General features: G+C 39.0%; 2 protein-coding genes across 7 annotated transcripts in view; both read left to right on the top strand.

Moving 5' to 3' along the window:
* Nucleotides 1-9,379, top strand: part of LOC127422054 (clustered mitochondria protein homolog) — a 30,317-nt gene extending 20,938 nt beyond the window's left edge. For all 6 annotated transcript variants that reach the window (XM_051665398.1, XM_051665400.1, XM_051665397.1 and 3 more), the window contains exons 23-26: nucleotides 2,189-2,282; nucleotides 2,513-2,647; nucleotides 2,740-2,813; nucleotides 4,817-9,379. In XM_051665398.1, coding sequence (XP_051521358.1) covers nucleotides 2,189-2,282; nucleotides 2,513-2,647; nucleotides 2,740-2,813; nucleotides 4,817-4,943 — 430 coding nt within the window. In that variant the 3' untranslated portion in view covers nucleotides 4,944-9,379. The remainder of the gene's footprint in view (nucleotides 1-2,188; nucleotides 2,283-2,512; nucleotides 2,648-2,739; nucleotides 2,814-4,816) is intronic.
* A 1,257-nt stretch (nucleotides 9,380-10,636) lies between these two features.
* Nucleotides 10,637-23,520, top strand: part of LOC127422034 (lissencephaly-1 homolog A-like) — a 54,972-nt gene continuing 42,088 nt past the window's right edge. The window contains exon 1 of the mRNA XM_051665361.1: nucleotides 10,637-10,768. The gene's annotated coding sequence lies outside the window, so the exon portion shown is untranslated. The remainder of the gene's footprint in view (nucleotides 10,769-23,520) is intronic.

Genomic DNA, 23,520 nt, shown 5'->3' with positions numbered 1-23,520 from the left:
GACGGCCTTGCGTAAAACACAACCAGATACACTTACCAGTTTTTATTTTTTCTCCCCAATTTGGAATGCCCAATTCCCAATGCGCTTTAAGTCCTCGTGGTGGCGTAGTAACTCACCTCAATCGGGGTGGCAGAGGACGAATCTCAGTTGCCTCTGCGTCTGAGACCGTCAATCCGCGCATCTTATCACGTGGCTTGAGCACGTTACCGCAGAAACACATCGCGTGTGGAGGCTTCACACTATTCTCCGCGGCGAGCGAGAACCACATTATAGTGACCACGAGGAGGTTACCCAATGTGACTCTACCCTCCCAAGCAACCGGGCCAATTTGGTTGCTTAGGAGACCTGGCTGGAGTCACTCAGCACGCCCTGGATTTGAACTTGCGACTCCAGGGGTTGTGGTCAGTGCCTTTACTCGCTGAGCTACCCAGGCCCCCTCACATTTATTTTCTTAACACTATAAATGGCAAGAACATAACGATACAGAAAATAAATTTGTTGCTATTTTACAACACATTAAGTTCCAAATGATACAATTGTGTTTTTCTACAAAAATAGCTTTTATTTTCAATTTTAGAGCTTGTAGAAATCATGATTGAAAAGATGACATTTGCCTCGATGTTTCTCAATGCTTAATCACAGCGCAACAGTTAGCATACAATGTGTATATTACTAATATGTTTTATATGTAAAGTTTAAAAAGTGCTTAATGTCTGAAGAAAAAAAAGTATCGTTTTACCTTGTCGGTGTAGTTAGTTTTATTTATTTTTAGGAAGGTAGGCCTGTTTAAAATCAAACTAAATTACAAATGTGATTACTGAATCGAATGCACAACTTAACTGTTGCAGGGCAGTATCATTAAAAATTATTCATTTTTTAAAATATAATTATTTCTATTATTTAATATTAATAATATTGTAATGCACCTTAATACTGTGTTTTGTTTAGTTTTTTGTGGTTGTTTTTGTTTAGTTTTTTTGATGGTTACTTTCACTTTCAAACTTTATTGTTCTTGGGAGGCATTTCAGTTGATAGACAGCATCCAATAACACAAAAACAATTAACATTGAACAAACCAAAAATTATCTTATGAACTATTTATAAAAGTAGGCCTAGCTGCCAGAATAAAATCAAAATAAACTAAAGTCATCTTGAAAATCTCATACCGCGACCAGGTAGATACTCGCCATCCACGCAGATGATTAAATTAACCATCAGTTTTGTTTTTCCGTACACAATATATTTGTTTACAAGGTGATGAAAGAGCGGGCTTCTCGAGAGAAAAGACGCGGTCATCAGTAAACTCAAGACGCTTTACATTAGACGTCACATAGTGATGTCATTTTGGTCTTTACGATTGTCCCGGGATGTGTGTGAATGCGAGCACAGATTATGGGAAAGCTCTTGCAGTATGAATGAAAAAATGTTGCAGTCCCAGAACAGTTGCCGGAACGACTTTTCCCAGGATTAATGCCGGGATCTCTGTATTAAAGGGGCTTCAGATGGTGTTTTTTTTTTTTTTTAATGTAAAAATTGTCAGAGGAAGAACATTTTAATTGCCTTTATTTCACGCAGAATCAGACAAAACGTGAGTAAACCACACACAAGAAAATCATATCAATTTTCATATTTTGATCCATTAAGCATTTGTTTAATGCATTTAAGCAACGTTAAATAGTACAATCCAAATACGCGTGACATCAAATAAACAAGAATTAGGTCAGGAGTAATCCAAAAGAAATCAGATTAGATTAAATGTAATCCAATAGATTACATTTGCATGTAATCTTTTGGCAGATGCTTTTATCCAAATCGACTTACAAAAGTGAAATCTTAAGGAGGCAGTGGTACGAAAAGTGCTGCATTACAAAGTTTCAATTGCATCAGAATAATAGTATCCAAGATATGTTAGAGTGCAACAAGAATATATTTGTTTTTTTATTTATTTTCTTTTTTTTTATTTTTTATGAATGCATGGTCAAGTGCTCATGATTACATTACCAACTACAGTTTTCGTGATGTAATTTGTAATCAGCACCTTATTACAATTCAGATGTAATCTACCCAGCACTATATATGCTAATGAGAATTTTACATGCTCATACAGTTAATCCCACATATTTGGGTGAATAAATATGCAGTAATGTTATTGCTCATCTGCAGTCTTATCACCTGTGTTGTTCTGCAGTCATCACCTGGTGGCGAGAGTATATGAGAGCAAGGCTGATTTCCGCTCAGCACTGCAGCATGAGAAGGAGGGCTATACTGTTTACAAGAACCAGGTACACCCAACCAACGTGCCTGGAGCCAGGACCCACTAATAGTATTTAGTGATGTCTTAGTCTCTGGAAAAAACTTGTAATAGGTCTTAAAATTCTTTACAAATATCCAATAATAAATGTTTATATACACATACTAGACTAATGCACTAATAAGGAAAAGAAAAAGTATGTATAGAATATAATCATGATGTTTCGTTGTATTTTCAAGATGATGCCTCTTGTGTTTTTAGGTTGGTGAAGCTCATGAGAAGACGAAGGAGAGCTCAGAGTATCTGAAGTACCTCACACAGCAGGCCGTTGCACTGCAGAGAACCATGAATGAGATCTACAAGAATGGATCCAACGCTAGCATAATGCCACTCAAGGTCAGTCACTCATCCATCCTCCTGTCCCTCACACAGTCAGACATTTTGACCTTGTCAGGATATTTGTTGATGGTTTCCTTCTCTGCCTGTAGTTCACCGCACCAAGCATGGCAAGTGTTCTGGAACAGCTTAATATTATCAACGGCATCATTTTTATTCCTCTCAGGTGAGTTACGGAGTAAAGATATACAACTTGGTTGCAAAACCTAGTGAGCTTCCAACTCACTACTTACATGAAGCATTTTGTCACAGAACCTCATAAGTGACACATCACAACACAAATAGGGCTCCTAACTGATGTTAGCATGCTGCTAATCTAATTCTTAGAAGATTTTTTTATTTCTTTTTTGTGATATTTTTCAGTATTGAATGAAATTTGCATTTATTTATAATAAAAAAAAAAAAACTTCTCATCCGCTACATTCAATGAATTTTTTTCACTAAGGCCATCTCCACACTAATACGTTTTCTTTTGAGTTCTAATAAGTTTTCCTCCACTGAAAACGCTCTCCATAACCACATGCTTTGGCAAACGATGACATTAGGAAACCGAAAACGGACTCGTGTGGATGTGGCCATAGCTCATCTCAATGCATTCTGGAACTGCCTTATCCGCAGAACTCGCAGTGCTGCCTTAAGAGTTTGGTCAAAACAAGGTATCTTAGAAGGCAGCATAATTAAGATGCCTACCTTAATGAACATCCTTCACTTCAGAAGCGCGCCTTAAGGCCGAAACATACTCGACGCAAGTATGTGAACGCAGACTCATCTTGCTAAGCAAGCTCGATTTCATGTGTCGTTGCGTTTTGAGATGTGTCGGACCACAATTCATAACACAACCCAAGCACGCGTTGCATTCTCAGTGTTGCCACAGGGGGTACTATAGTGAGATTAATGTGAACTGGCCACTTCTGTGCAGAGTTTTCTCTTTCAAGCTTACTTCTATCGTGGTGGAGCAACAGTTTGAAAGGAATAAAGCTGAGCAAGTAAGTTTAAGTAAGTGTATTAATAAGGAGCATTGCTAGGGTTGGAAGAGGTATGGGGCTTAGCACACAGAGAACACCACCATGAATGATAGTGTATACTACAACAGTACCTTCAACATTCTTCATTTATTTAATTTTGAACATTTTGAATGAACAAAAACACAATTATGACTGCCAGTACTCTTGTTGCCTTTATTAGTTTAAGGGATAGTTCACCCAAAAATGCTATCCCAGATGTTTATGACTTACTTTCTTCTGCTGAACACAAATGAAGATTTTTAGAAGAATATCTCAGCTCTGTAGCTTTATACAATGCAAGTGAATGGTGGCCAGAACTTTGAAGGTCCAAAAAGCACATAAAGGCAGCATAAAATTAATCAATACATCTCCAGTGGTTAAATCCATATCTTCAGAAGTGATATGAAAGGTATGGGTGAGAAGCAGATCAATATTTAAGTCCTATTTTACTATCAATCTTCATTTTCATTTCACTTTTTTTTTGGTGATTCACATTCCCTGTGCATATCGCCACCTACTGGGCAGGGAGGAGAACTTTTAGTAAAAAAGACTTGAAAATCGCGTGTTTCACACACACTTATCATAGCGCTTCTGAAGATATGGATTAAACCACTGGAGTCGTATGGATTACTTTTATGCTGCCTTTATGTGCTTTCTGGAGCTTCAAAGTTCTGGTCGCCATTCATTTGCATTGTATGGACCAACAGAGCTGAAATATTCTTCTAAATATCTTTGTTTGTGTTCTGTAGAAGAAAGTCGTACACATCTGGGATGGCATGAAGGTGAGTAAATGATGAAAGAACCCCCCTCTCGCAACGGCACTAGGATTAAGAGCGAATTACCATAATAATAATACAACCAGTTTAATGGCACAGATGTTTGAAGGTAACTCCGTCGCCCCTTGAGTACTGAGTTTGTCAGTCACATTAGCGCAAGAATGCACATTTAAGCTTGTTCAACCGGACCGCGCGTTGAAAATTTGGAACTTGCGTAGATTATGTTTCAGCCTTTAAATTGATGGTTAATTTTGTCATTTACTTTTTTGTCCCTTTAAAACACTGCCTCTGTTTGCAGATCACTAGGTTTTGGAACAGATCCGTTGTTTCTTTTTAAAATCTGAAATAAAATCAAGTCATTGATTCATTTCCGCAATGGTTTCACACAGCCAAAAGGACCTAGAGAACCTAAAGGCGGAGGTGCAGAGACGACAGCAGCTCCAGGATTCTTCGAAAAATGAGGAACAGCAGGCCAATCAGTTAGAGCTGGATGACAAGCTGCCTGTGGATGATTAACAACCCCCACCCATACAACCCCTTTCCATATGAGGAGGAAAAGATGCAGCAGCCATCTGTTTGAACCTGTGGACCTGAGAACTGTGCTGTCTAATTCAACCAATCAAATTTGAGCATAATGGGGAGGGGAGGACCACGAACAGGCAAAAAATGTGTACAGAGTGTAGTTTGTAGCTGTGAAGAGAAAAAAGCAGATGTTTAACACGTGCAATTCAACAACAAGATCTACCAGAGGAGGAGCTAGAGCAAATGTAGTTCTTTCTCTGTGAGTTTGCACAAAAAGTGGCTGGAGGTGACCAAGGATGATCATGACATTTTATACCAGAGCCTTATTCATCGATCATCCCTCTCTAACTCGCTCCCATCTGTTACCTTCTCACCTGACCACAGGTGAAGTCCATTTGTAGAGAGATCCACCCCCCCCACACTCCCTCCCAACTCACAGCCTGTCTGAAAACTCAGGTGATTTCTACACTGTACGTGATGAGACCGGAGACATTCAGATAATACAGATAGACAAAATAATCTTGGACTTAAGAATGTAGACTTTTAAGGTCTAGCCTTTGGACTGAATGGTCATATTGTGTCCCACATATTATTTCCATGATCGCTGTGGCTGCTGTCTTTGGACAAAACCAGAATATTTTACCAATCATTTAGAATTGGTCACATCTTCTGTAAATCAACTCATATTTTTGTAAAAGTAAATGGGAAAGGTATAGAAGCCATTAGAACTTACATGTACACATTAATTTAAGCCATGACTGTTTTATAGAAATGCATTGGAAGTGGAAAAATTTATAAATCTTTGTCATTGGGATTAGACAGATACTTGATTCATGTTGATTTGAAATATCCAGCTCGAATAAGGTGTGTTCAAGCTTTTTTTTTTTTTTTTCATTTTGAAAGTGTTTGTGTGCATGTGTTTATGTTTGTATGTATGTATGTAAACCTGTCTCTTTATGCTTGTCTATGCTAGTGCAGAGATGCAGAAATGGATTCAGAGGACTCCTCCAAAGCTGCTGCAACAGAATAATATCATGATGGTATTTTTAAACATACAGCATTGATAATTGATGGACTCATGGAAACTATTTGGTGAAAATGTGCTATTAATATAGTGGTTTTCGAGATCTGATCAGTATATGTGATAATACAATCGGTTTAGCCTCTCCGACCTTTGACGTCTTAGGTGAGAATCATTTTAGCACAATATTCAGGAAATTGCCATTTAAAGGGATAGTTCACCCAAAAATGAAAATTCTCTCATCATTTACTCACCCTCATGCCATCCCAGATGTGTATGACTTTCTTTCTTCTGCTGAACACAAAGGTTTTTTCAGCTCTGTTGGTCCATACAATAAAAGTGAATAGTGGATAGAACTTTGAAGGTCCAAAAAGCACATAAAGGCAGCATAAAAGTAATCCATATGACTTGAGGGGTTAAATCCATACCTTCAGAAGTGATCTGATAGGTTTGGGTGAGAGAAACAGACCAATATTTAAATCCTTTTTTTACTATAAATCTCCACTTTCTCAATCTTCTTTTGTTTTATTCACATTCTTTGTGCATATCGCCACCTACTGGGCAGGGAGGAGAATTTATAGTAAAAAAGGACTCCAATATTGATCTGTTTCTCACCCACACCTATCATCTTACTTTTGAATATTTGGATTTAACCACTGGAGTTGTGTGGATTACTTTTATGCTGCTTTTATTTGCTTTTTGGCCTTAAAAGTTCTGGCCACCATTTACTTGCAATGTATGGACCTATAGAGCTAAAATATTCTTCTAAAAATCTTCTTTTTTGTTTGTTCTGAAGAAGAAAGTAAGTCATGCACATCTGGGGTGGCATGAGAGTCAGTAAATTACTTGAGAATTTTCATTTTTGTGTGAACTATCCCTTTAATGCCCAGCAGTTTAAGTGGCTTGTGTTCGGTTCCTCCATAGTATTTACTGCACTTTCCAGTGCTGTTTTTTCGTCTCACACGGCACCACCAAATGAGGAATAAGGTGTGGCTACGTCAGTGTAACATACCAAAAAATGAAGACTTGAGGAAAACATGTTTGCTCATATACATGCTTTGTGTGTGTCCTACAAATGTCAAAATTGTTGCTGTGCTCAAACTGTTTGTAGCAACACGCTGGAACTAAGTGCACCTTGGATTATGCACATGAATGCAAGAAAACTGCTAGCCTGGTTGTGTTTTTCCTATAAAACAAAAAAGTAAAATTGTTTAAAAAATGGGTTGTATCTGAAAATTGGGAAAATTTGATCTTATGAAGAAAACTGTGTGTACAAAACATCACGTGTGACATTTGTGCCTATTTGTGCTTCGTTGTTTGTCCCCCAAAAGGCTGGGCAACTTTCTTTAATATCTATTTTGTTGGTCATAAGTTGATGATTTTGGAATTGGAACTCTTGGAAGTGTATACAGGCGCTTCACAACCTTTGAATTTCTTTGACGTCTACTGCAGTACCCGTAGATGCCACATGGGTGTGCTGTAGTCAACCCATTAAAACAAACTCAATTTATGATATATTGCATATTAGAATATATGAACTTGATTAATTGATTCTGGACAATTGCTGGAGATGAAACAGGAGTTTAATAGATTCTGTTTACCAATAGGTTGCTTTTGTAAGCACTTAGAAACAATCCTATGGGGATTAGGAATGAGGTGGTGTTGGTAACAGATGTGTCAGTAAGGGTGACCCTTTAACTGGAGGGTTAATGAGAAAATTATCCATTATGTCATTGAACAAGGCATTTAACCCCAAGTTGCATCTGGTTCACAGTTCCTGCAAATAATGATCAATCTGAATGAAAATCATGAATGTTAAATATGATCTCATTTGTATCTAATCGAGCGTCTACAGTTTCAAACCTTATGATCTTCTCTGTCAGAGGTTTCAAACTGTTTCTTTTTTTTTTTTTTTCATTTAAAATTGATGTCATTTTTCTGTGTTATAATACTTTTTCTTATCCAAGCTTAATAGGCAGAGACAACTATAAGTAAGCCATTCATAGGTTAATGTTCTCAAAAACTGTTAAACACTGTTTCTGTTGCACTATGAAAATGGCTATATTTGTTTTGAACGACCCGCTTAGACTCGCCCCATCAACGTTACTCAACCAATAGCGTGAGAAATCCAATATTACATTTTTAATGACTCTTCAGAAGAGTTAAAAAAAAAATAGAGAAAGGTGGATTAAGACAATAAAATGGGAGAAGATGCCAAATTTACTGTCACTCTCAGCAGCTGTAATAGAAACCTCCTCGCAGCTGTGCTAATTCAGTTTTTTAAACTAATTCCAGGTTAATATAACACAAAGCATAATGTTATAAATTTACACTCAATATTTAAAAAAATGTATAATATAAAAAAATTGCGAGATTTGCGCTGCTAAATAAAGCGGAAACGCGTCATCACAGTCTGTAAAAACGGTCTATATTTTTGGTGGCGCAAGTAGCGCAGAAGTTACATACTGCAGCTTTAACCGTTTAACTGCAAAGATCATTGTTTTATATAACGAATAGTATTCAACAACCCCGAGATGTGTTCACATTATGTAGCAACATATCAATTAAACATTTCGATAACTGCTTGCATGAGAAACCAATTTGACGTAATCTAGATGTTTAGTGTTTTTAGAAAGGTTTGGATCTTATCAAGATGCCGAAACAAAAGCATCTTCTTTGCTACTTTTCTTTCTTGAATTACAGTTTTAAATTTGAAGTGTCTTGAGTGTCTTCCTGGGTATAATCTCTGGTATAATATCCGTAATATTCTTCAAATTACAAGTTAATCACAAATGTGAACGTTTCTGTGTGAAAGCTTGCATATAAAACAAGGGACCTTTTAATTTGTTGGAAGAAAACAAAACATTGCACCAGTGATGCTGAAAAAAGGTCAAATATTAAGAGGCTTTGCTCATTGCCTTTTGAAGATTCTTACTTTCATCAAAAAAGATTTGCTGTACATCAGTAATTTGAAGGAATATCACAATTAAGACACCCACCCACCCTGTTCAGTCCAGTGAACATTTGTCTTATATTTGGTCTCACTTTGATATGAAATCACCTACACAAACCCATTATAAACTAGAACAACAACCAAAAAAGAACATAAGTTGTTTATCTGGAGAAATCTATATAGAACAAGATGCTCAATCAGTTCATCTCTTTGTCATCTAATGCTAAACATCTTTTTTTTTCTTGTTTTTTTTTTTTTTTTTTTTATAAACCAAGGATATCTGGATTTTCTTCTGTTTTTATTTTGATTTCCCCGTTCTCAACATGAACTATTTGTCATGCTCTTTGTGTGTCTGCTTTGGTTTCGTTACTGAGTGATACCTTAATGTAACTTCTTCTAAATAACAATCTGATTATTTTTGGTCCGAGTATGCTTTTGTATTAAAATGAATAAAGGAACTAGAAAATAACATTTGAGCATATTCATTTGAGCACAATTCAAACATTATAGACTACAGTATCAGAATACTGACCACTTAACTTTTGTTTTCAATATTCTCAAAATTAAATAAACTTTTGTTTTATTTAGAAAAAACTTCTAAAAAACAAATGTATCACCCCAAAATGAAAATTCTCTCATTATTTACTCCTCCCTCATGCTATCCCAGATGTGTATGACTGTCTTTCTTCTTCTGAACAAAAATCAAGATTTTTAGAAGAATATCTCAGCTCTGTATTGGTCCATACAATGCAAGTGAATGGTGATCAAAACTTTGAAGCTCCTAAACACATATAAAAGCAGCATTTAAGTAATTCATAACTCCAGTGGTTTAATCAGTGTCTTCTAAAGCAATCCAATCGGTTTTGGGTGAAAACAGACCAAAAATATAATTCCTTTTCACTATGAATTGTGACATCAACAGTCTTCTTGGTGATCACGTTTTCAAGCTCGATTGCACTTCCAATAGCACCATCTAGTGCTCTGCACATGCGTCAAGCTCTAGGAAGTGTAATCAAGCTTGAAAACATGATCGTACCTAAAGACAAAAAGGAGTTATATTATGGTCTGTTCACTTGCATTGGATGGACCTACAGAGCTGAGATATTCTTCTAAAAATCTTCGTTTTTTTTCTGCAGAAGAAAGTAAGTCATACACATCTGCGATGATGAGAGAATTTTCATTTTTGGGTGAACTATTCCTTTAACATCCAGTAAATGTTTTTGTTCATTTCTGGATAGTTTGTTATTGATGTAGCCTAATGAAATTGGGGCATACAAAATACACTCAACTTTATAGATAGTTCAAGCCACTGGTGGTGTCGGGTTTCTAACCAAAATATTTGAAAATATAACTCTGATAAATCTTTTGCCTCAGATGTTACATTCACAGCCTGAATTGTTATATGGTAAACTGGGTGTGCAGTGCACCGGCATAACTAGAACATGACACACAGGTGCTGTACTGTCTGACTCCAGCTGAGACTCTCATGAACAGAGGTCACAACGCTCTGATTAAGGTCACTGATGTGAGAAATCATTTTTCATAGTTCATTTTCTTTGTAGACCTCAGCAGTAAAACCGAGACACTAGGTGATGATGTGAATATTTGATAAAGAAACGCCCACAGTAGATCTTTGAAAGGAGGGTGTGAGATAGAAGGGCGTGCGCGTCTCCGCCTGATGATGAAGTCAGCCCATGCGCGTTCCCGTACCGTGTAGAGGCGAATGCGGCGCTGCAAGGAGGCAGACTCTGAGACTTGAGCACCCCCTCTTGACACGAAAATAACACTTATTTCTTCCTTTACCAGCGTCTTCTGGGGATTAACATTCAGCGCTGACTCTGTATGGTAAGAACAGATCATTAATATCACTCTTTGCTGTAATGTTAGAGAAAACTCGCCGGTTAATGAGCTGTTGTGCCTGTAAGTTTTGCGCCTCCTTTTCTCGGTGTCTCAAAATGGCGGACGCGACCGTTGGAGAAATACTTTAGCTTCTGTTTTTTTTTTCCTCACATATTTTGGCAGCACTACGGGTGAATATGGCGTGAACTTAATCGCTGTTTACCAAACACACTATTATGTCCTGGTCTGTTGTTCTAGCGGCTTCTACGAGATGTATGTAGTCGGCGAATCAGCACGTCGTTTTATCAATGTCATGTTAGCTAGCAACAGCTGGCTAACGCCGTGTCTAGAAAATCTATTTGATCTTTCGTAAACATTCATATGAACATGGACCTTCCCTTGTCCAGTTCGGCCCTGTTGAGAATAAGAATGATGAGGGCGGTGTAAGAAACCCTAGTGAGCTGCCTATCTAGACTGCATTCTCGTATGTGCCTTCCGATAACTAATAAACGTCACTTTTTAATATGCCGAATTGTCAGACACCTTTGTTGTCAACACCTTCCCTATCCAAAAAGAATTTTGGACATCACAGGTGCTTTCGAGTCGATATCTAATAGGTTAAACTTGACGTGTCTAGTATGCAAACTAGCTTCAGAATTGTCAAGTACTTAGGCTGTGTGTTAAATCCTAGTTAGGTGCCCAAGTTAACTATCTAGACAGCAATTCTGGGCATTATAAACGCGTTCCGAGCGGTCGACTCGAGGTTTTGGTGTTTGTTATTATGAATGACTTCAATTATGAAACTTGTTTGCGTATGCATAATTACATTTTTGACATGAAGATTTGGACCAGTTGGACCGGCACCGGACTGTGGCTGTATTGGTTATTTTCCGATCTCAAATGTAGGTCGGTTGATTCTTTGCATGCATACCAGCAAGATCCTGCTCTTTTCAATGGGATGTTTAATCGTTGTGTTGACATGTGGCCATCACACCTGCAGTTAACTTGGGCATCTTTACATTTATTGATATATCTATATAGCATATTTAACAATATCTTGCATGCACACGTAAAGTGCAAGTGTTTTGCATCCCCAAACATCTCGTCATTGCTGTACTTCATTTAATGGTGATGCAGTGGTGTGATATTAATAAAGGAGTGGAGTGATTTATGGTTCGGCCAAGAAAGATGCTGGTGGTTTTGCTGTTTTGCCATCAATTTCAGTAGGATGTCTTTAAGTGATGTTGAGGAGGCAAGTGCATCCATGTTGTTTATCAAGATGTGGATGTTATAAATAAATGTTACCTTGTGAACTACCTTGATCATAATGGTTAAGCTATTGTGCCAGGTTTTGTGTACACTCCCTCTAGATATTTCACCTGTCATAGCTTGGTTTAGTTTGAGTTAGTTGACTCGTGCATTGTATTCAAGTTTTTGAATGGTGAAATGACACTATATTTTGAAAAAACAATGTATTTAAGTGTGGAAATATTTCTTCAGCACAATTTTTTTTTTCTCCCCAATTTGGAATGCCCAATTCCTAATGCGCTCTAAGGGTGTGTGCACACTTGGCAGGTTTGGTTCGATTAGTGCGATTGTTCTGTTAGTGTGGTTCATTTGAACAGGAGTGAACGCTGCCACCCGAACCTTGGTGTGCACCAAACAAGCGTTTGGTGCAATTCGATTGATATATGAACGCAACATGGACCAAAGACTTCTAAACGGACCAAAAACAGGAAGTAGTTTGCCTAATACTGACCTCAAGCATACCTGGTTCTTCTAATCATAGGAGCTATGTTGCCCATTACAGTTCTGTACAGTCGTCGAACCGCATATCTTCATTTGTGTGTGCAACGGAGGAATTCCTGGCGCTGTTTTGACTCCTTTACACATATTATTAGCTCTTTGTTTGTTCTCAGCTGGTAAAATACCACCATATATAAATCTAACGAGCGCATTTCGCCTAGCAGCCAGCATTGTTTTGGATGTTTGGCAAGTTCCGTTGCAAAATATACATCATATAATCTGTCCAATCAGGTTCTGACTTTTTCCTGATGCCTTTTGTTTTGTAGCTTTAGGTTCTGTGTTAAAAATGCCAGTGTGAACGCTAAGCGAACCAGGACTAAATGTATCATTTTCTTTTTTGGTCCGGACCAAGAGAACCGAACTACAAGTGTGAACACACCCTAAGTCCTCGTGGTGGCGTAGTGACTCTCCTTAATCCGGGTGGTGGGGACGAATCTCAGTTGCCTCCGCGTCTGAGACCATCAATCCGCGCATGTTATCACGTGGCTTGTTGAGCGCGTTACTGTGGAGACATAGAGCATATGGAGGCTTCTCTATTCTCCGCGGCATCCACGCACAACTCGCCACGCGCACCACAGTGAGCGAGAACCACATTATAGCGACCACAAGGAGGTTACCCCATGTGACTCTACCCTCCCTAGCAACTGGGCCAATTTGGTTGCTTAGGAGACCTGGCTGGAGTCACTCAGCACGCCCTGGATTCGAACTCGTGACTCCAGGGCTGGTAGTCAGCATCTTTACTCGCTGAGCTACCCAGGCCCCCCCCTCTTCAACACTATTTCATAAGTCGCTTGTCTTTGTCTCTGTTCAGTGGCAATGCACTTGTTACGTTTTGTTCTCAAGTTAGTGATATTCAGCTCATGCCTGGTCATCTTTGGACTCTCTGTGCCATCCAGATGAGCTACTACTCAGCATTCCCTCAGCAGAAATGTACTGTGGTCTGGAAATCATGGCAATTCCATCAAGGGACTGACAAAAGTGATTATTAGTCCAAGCTTTATTGGCCAGCAATCTGTGCCAGCATGCACAATTTCACAAAGAGGGATGTTTCCTTTTGCCATCCGTCTAAAGGATACTTAAAGGGCTATGAGAGACTGGCGTATTTATCTTCAAGAGTTTAGACCCATAAAGATGTCTTTGTATTCCTTCAGATTTAAACAAATGCAGGTATCTCCAGACCTCCTCACACACGTCCTCTTGACTTGCACATCCACTGGTGGTGTTTCCATCATCTTCTTGCACTTCTTTGTGAAAGCAACAACTCAATAGAGCGCAACAGTGCCCGCCCACTTTTTCAGCCATCTGGGTTCCGGAAGTATTTTCCCCATTCATTTTCCCCATAGACTTTTATTTAAATCCTTCATAAAAAAGTTGTAAGCCATGAACCAAACCAACCAGCTCCGATGAGAATCACAACATCACAAACTTTTGTTTTGAGACAAAGTATTTGAAAATCAGACAATAAGACAAAGGTACAAGACTTTGTACTTACCGTCTTTCATGAGGGCACGGACTACAATCTCATGAAGCATTGCGAATGATGTCATTGAATAAAAAACGATGGGAATATATAAAACTATTGATTTTAGGTTGTTGATTTTATATATATAAACAATATATTTTACACTTATTGCATAATAGTAGGATATGAACAAATATATGAGTAATTTAAGGGTGAACGGAGACCAACTCTATTACGTCATTCACAGTGTGTCATGGGAGCGCGCGGTCACTCCAAGACATGTTTCGTGGGCTTGGTTGGTCGTGGTTCTCTGATTGGTGAAGGTTTCTCTGCTGGACCATGGGTAATGTAGTTGTTTACTATGAACTCTATCAAACACGATTTTTAAACGATGAAGTTGAATAACGCTGACGGATGGCTTCAACGGAAGTATATATTATCAATGAACAACCTCGTAGCTCAAGGTGGGTCTGTTTTTAAAGGTCTATAAGTTATCGTTGAAAATCAATTAGTCTATGGAAAACATGAATGGTATTTAAAATTCCAGAACCAGACTGTTGCGCTCTATTGTGAGTGTTACCACCTTGTGGACATACTAATTGGTGCAAATAATTCCAGAGTACGTGTGACTAGAAAAAGAGGGCTGGACGCATTCAGTGCTCAAGCACTCTGCTGATGACGAAATTTGCGTCACCCGTTCTGTAAGCAGAAGCTTAAGTATACTTTGGTCTTTAGCCTGTCGTCTTGAAAAATCTAAATCAGTGGTTCTCAATCCTGTCCCAGGAGCCACCGCCACAAAATGTACAACACATTTTGTATATCTCCCTTTTCTGACACACCCAATTCAGGTCTTGGAGTCTCCACTAACGAGCTGATGAGTTGAATGAGGTGTGTTTCATTGGGGAGATATCCAGAACAGGGTTGAGAACCACTGATCTAAAGAAATTAAAGGCCAACGGACTGACTGTTTTGGGGTAGAAGTTGCACAGAGAAATGCTGGTAACAGATTTGACTCATTACTTCTCTCTGTCTCACAACTTTTGTGTCATCTTGCCCATTTTTACTAACAATGAAAAAATAACACACAGCATGGGCTAGATTTCTTTTGTTTCTTTCTTTGTCTTAATCAGATGCTCTTGTTAGTGCTCTGTGTTGTTTTTTTTTGTTGTTTTTTTGTAGCAGTAATGGATAAACAATACTTGACTCTTTTACTTCACTTGTATGGTTCTATTGCACACAGACAGTTGCTAAGAAACTCCTCCAAGCCCTTGGCTGAAATAATGCAGTGCTCAGGCTACAGTAATTGTGTGTTTAAGGAATTCCTACAGGCAGTTTTTAATGACTGGGATGGAAGCAGCATGGCAAGAAGTACGTTTTGAAATTCATGTTTTGGAATTGTGGGTTTGTGCGCTCTCCAGTTGTCCATCTGCTCCTTTATGGTTGTGACGATGTATTTTAGTGCTAGTGTGGAATAGTAATGCATTCTCCATGGCAACTAAAAGCTCCAGTGTTTGATGTGTGAAATGTAGATTTCAAGATCGTGGTCACAATTGGATCAGTAGACCCACTGTTTTTGACTGCTGGTTAAATCCGTTTGCATGCTGAAAAGTACTATGGCATGTTTTGGTACAAAAAGGATGATTTAGCCTTTTGTGTTTGAGAATGTGTAAGCTTATCTATAAGAACTGATTACTCTTCTGTGGACCTACCTCACTTTATCCTTATTTTAAGAGGTTACAGTAAGTGTTGGTTTCTCATAACACTAAAACATCTGAAAGTTTACATCAAACTCACCTAAATCTCATGGGGGGCTACTTGTCTCAATTCCTGTATATGTCAGATGGAACCAGGGTCAGAAATGAACTTTTTCATTAAGGGGCAATATTTGATTTCCAGGGGTATTTTTACCTTTACAAGGGCATTTTCTTTCTATTCCAACATTATAAAATGACCCTGTCATCCTTTTTATGTTAGAATTTAAACAATTAATAAGGGGGACATCTACAGGGAGAGATTGTAGTAGGTAGTTTAATTTTGGAATACAATTCATTTTAATAACATTAACCTTCCCAATCATGGATAAATGTAACGAAGCTCACCTGCCCACATCGCTCAAACCTTTTTATTAAGGGGTCTAAACCACACAGATTTGCTAGGAATTAAATGCCCAAATACTTAATGCCCTGTTTGGGCCACTAGAAGACGCCCGGTCGGAAAGCCGTTACTGGGCAGTACGCTGTCAGAGCCAAAGCTTCGGATATAGACCAATTGATTTTGTATCCTGAGAACTTAGAAAAGGAATTAATAATTCTGTGGAGGCAAGGCATAGATCTAATGGGGTCAGAGACAAATAATAAAATATCATCTGTGTAAAGTAAAAGCTCATGCGCAACACCTCCCACCACCACCCCTGGAAAATCATCCTCCTTTCTTATCGCGGCTGCTAATGTTTCCAGGGCAAGACAGAACAATAATGGGGAAATAGGGCAACCCTGCTGAGTGCCCCTATCCAGAGTAAAATAATCTGAAATACATTTGTTTGTACTGCCGCTACAGGGTGTCTATAAAGTAACTTAATCCAACCTATAAATGTACTCCCGAACCCATACATTTCTAAAATCTTAAAAAGATAATCCTGTTCTACCGTACCAAATGCCTTTTCGGTGTCGATTGAGATGGCCGTGACCGGAGTCTGATCATTCGCTACTGACCACATGAAATTGATGAGACTCCTGATATTATCAGAAGAGCTGTGGCCCCGAATAAACCCCACCTGATCTATATGTATAAGAGATGTCATAACCTTAATAATCGGTTAGCCAGAATTTTTGACAATATTTTTACATCTAGTTGGATCAGGGAAATTGGACGGTAACTCTTACACTCGCTTGGATCTTTGTCCTTTTTAAGAATCAGACTGATCCGGGCTTGTGTCATGGTTGGGGGAAGCTTTTCATTCTTTAATGATTCAGTATAAACTTCTAACAAAAGTGGAGCCAGTTCTGTAGCGTAAGATTAAAAAAATTCTGCGGCAAAACCATCTGTCCTCGGAGACTTGCCTGTAGGCATGGCCTTAATTACCTCGCCAAGCTTTTCCAAGGTTATCTCAGAATCATGAGAATTTTTGTGCTCATTTGTCAATTTAGGGAGATCTAATGGTTCCACAAAGTTTCTAATGTATAGTCCCTACCAGATGGGTTAAAAAGTCTTCAAATATCTGTAAGACCAAGATTTTTACACATCCTGTGAAGCATCACTGTTGCTCTAGGGGGCTTAAACACTTTTGCTTCATTATGATCAAGGACTGAGTCCATCAAAAGATTAAAGTCTCCTCCAAATATTATATCATGAGGGGTGCCAGTGGCTAGCAACATCCCTTCAAGATCTATAAAAAAGCCCTGATCATCAGCCCACCCCATATCTTCCCAAATTTTCCGGCTTCCTGTGGGGAAAGATGTGTTTCTTGAAGAAACACTATATCGTTTAAGAAGGAAGGTTATTTCTTTTCTTTTTATGGGGTGCCCCAACCCATTCACATTCCACGTGGAGAGAGACAATCCACTCATTAACATTTGACATTTTGACACATTAGAAAAAAATAGATTGTGTGTCAAAAATAAAATTATAAAGTCCACATTGGTGCAACAATCAAACCCCAAACTTTCCCCAGAACAAAAAAAAACAAAATAAACCAAAGAAAAGTGCGCATTAACCCCACACACGACAGTGTCATCCGGCGTCCATCCCTCTAAACTCAAACAATCCATGTATGCCTACAAGATCCCCCGCGACAACTTAGCTGTTGGATTGCTCAAGTCCGTTGTTTCTATACAAAAATTTGTAAAACAGAATTACACAACAGAAGATAATCTATAAAACAAACTCCAGCCAATAAGTGGAATAAACACACACCAAAAAAAATTTTAGATTCATCCACTTAACTGTCTCGAAGGTGTGTACCTCCACTAGGGGTGGGGGGAAAAATCGTTTCAGCGATGCATCACGATTCTGATTCGATTCTCGAAAGAATCAGAATAGATTCTGACTTCAGTTTAAATCACGGCAGAGCAGTGGCGCGCGCCAAAGACAGATGTAGAAACAAAGACATGAGTTAAGTGCATACACTAAAGTCAAGTGCTCAAACACGACTGTTTGCAAACCAGCTATATCAAACACATGACCATTTGTGCCCGAATGAAACTACGATCCCGAAATTCTTTCACAAACCCATGCACATAGCAACGGGAGAGTTTGTTCGTGATAAGAAGCCAACAAACAACATGAAATACAAGCTCGCACCCATTATTGCACTGATTTGCACACAACGGGGGAAAACGCAGAAGAAAATAATGACGAGGCAGCGGTTCGGGAGATGTTCATGTTTTAATTAAAAAAATTTTTTGATGCCTTTCTCTACTCTTGCGCGCTCTCCATTTCATTGGCTTTTGCTATATTGCCAGTCATTGCCGGTCACTCACTCGCTTGTCAGGACTGTGCGCACACCTGATGATAAAGGTTTGAAATACATCGTAGCTTTTGTGACAGGGTCATGCGATCTTCTACTCGCAGAGCAAACGGATGGAACAGTGCATTCGAGACGTTTGATAAATTTCTGAAGCAACAACTGCGCTATTTAAACCGCTTTACTATCACCTGTGCAGCTGAGGAGAGGAGAAGCTGACAGCTGCACTCTCATAGAAGCAGATCTCATCCTGGACCAGCAACTTCCAGTTATGGTTAAAAATTTAAATGAATAGCATGGCATAGATTAATTTTAAATAATAATTAAATACTATTAAATGATTTACAATGCTTAAAAAATATATATATATATATATATATATATATATATATATATATATATATATATATATATATATATATATATATATATATATATATATATATCATTTGCAGTAATAGTATTCAGTGTGTTCTGATGGAGAATAAGGTTTTTATAAGGTTCTAAAGAAAGAAACTGAGATACTCTTAAACTATAGAACCATTTATTTAATCTTGTGGATGTTCCATGTTTTGTTCACAGCTCATACTGAATGTAAAAGGCCAGTTTATGTAATGTGACTCATTCTGATTTTTTTAAACAGCTGTTAAATAAAAAGCTGAAATGGAAAAAATAGAGCATAAAAAAATAAATTTTGAAGAAACTGAATAAAGAAAGAAATTGAAGGACAAGATGCATCCTGATGCATCGAGAATCGTTTTATAATCAAATCGTTACCCTTTGAATCATAATCGAATCGTGAGGCCAGTGAAGATTCCCACCTCTAACCTCCACATAATGTTCAGTTTTACGGCCAGTCAAACTCACTCCAATGTCCTGCATGAAATATTCCACAAAACCAACTCCAGCCAACAGGAGGCATAAGCACCCAAAATGAGCAGATTCATCCACGAGCTGTCCTGAAGAAATAATACTACACAAAACAAACTCCAGCCACTAGGCGGAACCAGCACAAAACTAAATGAAAAAGGCGCCCAGTTTCCTCGAACAGACAAGAGAATGTTTAGTGAGTCAGGTCCACTAGGCGGCAACATGAAAATCACCAAATGGCTTACTCACTCCATTGTCTTTATGTAGGACAATGCTTGCTGTGGGCATGTAAATTCTCAATCCTTAGCATCTATTCTCAGTTTGTCCGGAAACATCAGAGCAAACGCAACCTTCCGTTGATGTAAGAGATTCTTGCATTCCCTGAATAGTTCATGTTTCTCTCTTGTCGAGTTTGCAAAGTCTGGAAACAAGTAAATGCTGTGGTTCTTCCAAGACAGCTTTCCTTTACTCCTCGCCTTGTGTAACAAGATCTTTATCGGATGATCTCAGAAATTTGGCCAGAATTGATCGGGACCTGTCTCCCTCTGTGGATCTCTGAGCCGGGACCCTGTGAGCTTGCTCGATTTCCAGCTTATGTCCTGTTATGTTGAGCAGACTCGGGAAGAGCCCGTCTAGGAAATTTACTTTCGGCCTGCCGCTGAGGGGAATCAGCTTGAGCTCGTAAGTGTCTTTTAATGTCTCCAGAGTCCGAGGATTTTGAATTCTTTGACATATTGTCTTCATAGAACAGTTATGGAACAGGGTGTATCGAATCTCACTGGTTTATGACACAAATAGTATTAAAACTAGCAAAGTGTGCAGAGCTCGCCGTTCACACGTCCGCCCCTCTCATGGCGTCCACACTTGCAATGTTAACAGCTTTGTTAATTATGAACAGGAGCGATAGTTTTATCGTGTCGCTCGCTATTTGCATGTCGAATTAACAGGTTTAGAAAAGTTTATACATTTGTAACATCTTAAGTTCAGTATCCGACAAAGCGCTCCCTCATTGCGCGCGCTTACACTAAATTCAACAGGTGCTCAAACGTGATGCTGACAGCTGCACGTGAGAGAGAGGGAGAGACGGATCGGATTTACTCGCGCATCTTCTGGAGTTACAGTTTGATAGAAATACAAGTTTGATTTGATTTGTTCATCTGTATCTATTGGTTTAATAATTCGCAGCTGCACTGTAAAGTGAATAGTGTGCAGGAAGTTCCCACGCTATGAACATGGAACTTGTGCGCAATGCCCGCAATCCCGCGGCAACTTTCAGGCCCAGAGGCTCCACTAAAATAACTGCAAATTCTGATCGACATGTTGCGTTTGTGCTTGGATTAAATTTCAACTGCATCTGGGAGAAACAGCGTGCTTGTTATTGCTACTTTCCTTTGTCTTTTATGACTTTTTCGCTGTTTATTATCATGCGCTGACATTATAATTGATTTATACTGTCATGAAATCCTCCTCGAAATCCGAACACAAGTGGTCAAAGGAGATGCATTTAAACGACCAGGTGTAAAACGACGACGTGTCTTGCCTGACCACAAGTGATTGGATCACCCGAATCGCATCTTAATACCAGTTGTAAATGGGGTCTTAGTACCATTAGCTGTTCATGTTAATGTTGTCCGTGGCAAACAATAACTGGATGTGAAAGAGCTACCATGTCATTATAAGTCCCATTTTAATAGAGGAGTCACAAAAAAGAAGAGGCGAGATGGAGGATAAAGGCCCCCTCTTACTCTTTGCATCTCATTCACATTTTTGGTGTAGTCTCCTGCTTCCCTCACTGTTAAACCATTGTGTTAGTGGAGAAAGACAGGAAAAGAGACATTGACATCACAAGTAACACTGCTGGGATTGGCAGGCCTGCTGAGGTTGGCATGACATGGTGAATTGATTTTTGCTTCTGTATTTTTCAGTGATTATCTCAGTGGTTGTAATGACTGGTCTGTCAGGAGTGAAAGTGGATATCAGAGCCTCTCTAGATGTTTATAGTTCAAGTGGTGCTCAGGATCTGGCAATTTAAAAGCTAATGATAAACATTCAACCCATTAAGTCTGCTGATAAATCAGTTTTCGGATTCCAGGGTTCAGCAAATAAGGATTTAGTTCAGATTTGTACTTGGCCTACCACTATTTTCACTGGCCCACTAGATGTATAATATAGCTGTTTTTCATAAAATTACGTTTTCTATACAATTCATGTAATTTCAACAACCTCATCCTTGTTAGCTAGCTATATAACATTACCTTAATCAAATTTTATTTGTGTAGCATTATTCACAATGCACATTGTTGTAAAGCAGCTTTACAGAAAATCATGCCTTAAATGTCTTTAAGCCCCCAGTGAACAGCTTTATATAAAAGCATGTCCTTAAAGTTGCTTTTTTAAATTAATTAATTTAATGCAATTGATATGCATCAAATGCTACTCAGAAGAGCAGGGAATAAAGTGCACAGTGAGCTATGAGCCTAAAAAGCACAATACACAGATCTTAGATACTCTCTACATAACCATCCTACAAACAGCGCATCACGGCCGTTGTGCACGCCAATCAGTTCGGCTATGCCTAAAACGACCCTGACATCAATGCAGATGACAATGAGAAACAACTTATAAGCACAATATCAATGTTATGAATTACAATACACTAACATAAAGAATAAACAACACTTACTCGTCCTGTACATCCCAAGGAACCTACGAAAACAGCTGCAAAGTCAGCATGTTTCTTAGCATCCAACTCCTGTGTTGGCACGTTCCATTCAGCAGAGATCATCACTAGGCCCTATTCCCTTAAAAAAAATCAGTTTTACCTCCATTGTGAGCCTCAGAGGGCTGAAAGGTTAATAATGGTCATTAAAACTAAATTTTTAAGTGATTCTTTTTGGAAAATATGTTTAGAACAACCCTACAACATGGATTGTGCCTCTTTCAAAGTGCCCTGCAAAGTCATGATCTTTTCCAGTTAGAACACAGCCAGATGTGCTGATTAGATACAGGGGGAGGGGACGTTCTCATTCTAGAAAGCATTTGATTGGACAAAAGTTGTGAGTCATAGATTTTTCTGGCTCTGTTTATCCTGAAGAGAGAGACTGCAGATTTGCTTATATCTTCTGAAAACTTTTGGAAAAAAAAAAAAAACGTTTTGAAGTACACTAGCATATAGATGGCCTTAAAGCTAATAGATAAGGACTAAAAGCAGCAAAACTTTAATTTTGATTTCACGGGATCTTTTTGGATTTTTTCCCCTTTTTTCACCCAATTTGGAATGCCCAATTCCCAATGTGCTTTTAAGTCCTCGTGGTCGCGTAGTGATTCGCCTCAATCCGGGTGGCGGAGGATGGATCCCAGTTGCCTCCGCGTCTGAGACCATCAACCTGCGCATCTTATCATGTGGCTTGTTGAGCACGTTGTCACGGAGACATAGCGCATGTGGAGGCTTCACGCCATCCACCGCGGCATCCGTGCTCAACTCCCCACGCGCCCCACCGAGAGTGAACCACATTATAGCGACCATGAGGAGGTTACCCCATGTGACTCTACCCTCCCTAGCAACCGGGCCAATTTGGTTGCTAAGGAGACCTGGCTGGAGTCACTCAGCACGCCCTGGGATTCGAACTAGCGAACTCCAGGGGTGGTAGCCAGCGTCTTTTACCACTGAGCTACCCAGGCCCCCAATTTCATGGGATCTTGTTTTGCCGCTTGGTTGAGGAATGCAGTGTTCTGACCTCTTATTTGCGTTGTGTAATACCAGAGACCCCCTCTAGCCACTTGTAGGCGTGTGTTGTTCTGTGTAGGGTACTAACTGGACTTTAATACAGGTCTAACTAAGAGGCTTATAATGTTTCTCCTCACGTGCCATCAGTCCCATCTTGGAGAGAACTGAATCTAATGGCTGGATTAACTCCATAAAGTCAAGCTGTTTGTTTCCAGGAGGATACTCTCAATTCAGTGCTTTTCCGAACTGTAGAGAGTTGTATATCAAACAGCTACCCAAAAGGTACTTGCTTGTTGCTATCAAGCTGTGTATTTCCATGGAGAGCAGAAGTAGGTTGATGCTAAAATCTGGGTCATTGGTCCCTTTTACTTGTGTTCAGAGCTCCCGACAGGGGCAGGAGTCTGTTACAAAATGCTCCACATAGAGTGGAC

The sequence above is a fragment of the Myxocyprinus asiaticus genome, chromosome 31 (assembly GCF_019703515.2).
Source record: "Myxocyprinus asiaticus isolate MX2 ecotype Aquarium Trade chromosome 31, UBuf_Myxa_2, whole genome shotgun sequence".
NCBI classification, from domain to species: Eukaryota; Metazoa; Chordata; class Actinopteri; order Cypriniformes; family Catostomidae; genus Myxocyprinus; species Myxocyprinus asiaticus.
This window is presented reverse-complemented; position numbering and strand designations above follow the sequence as displayed.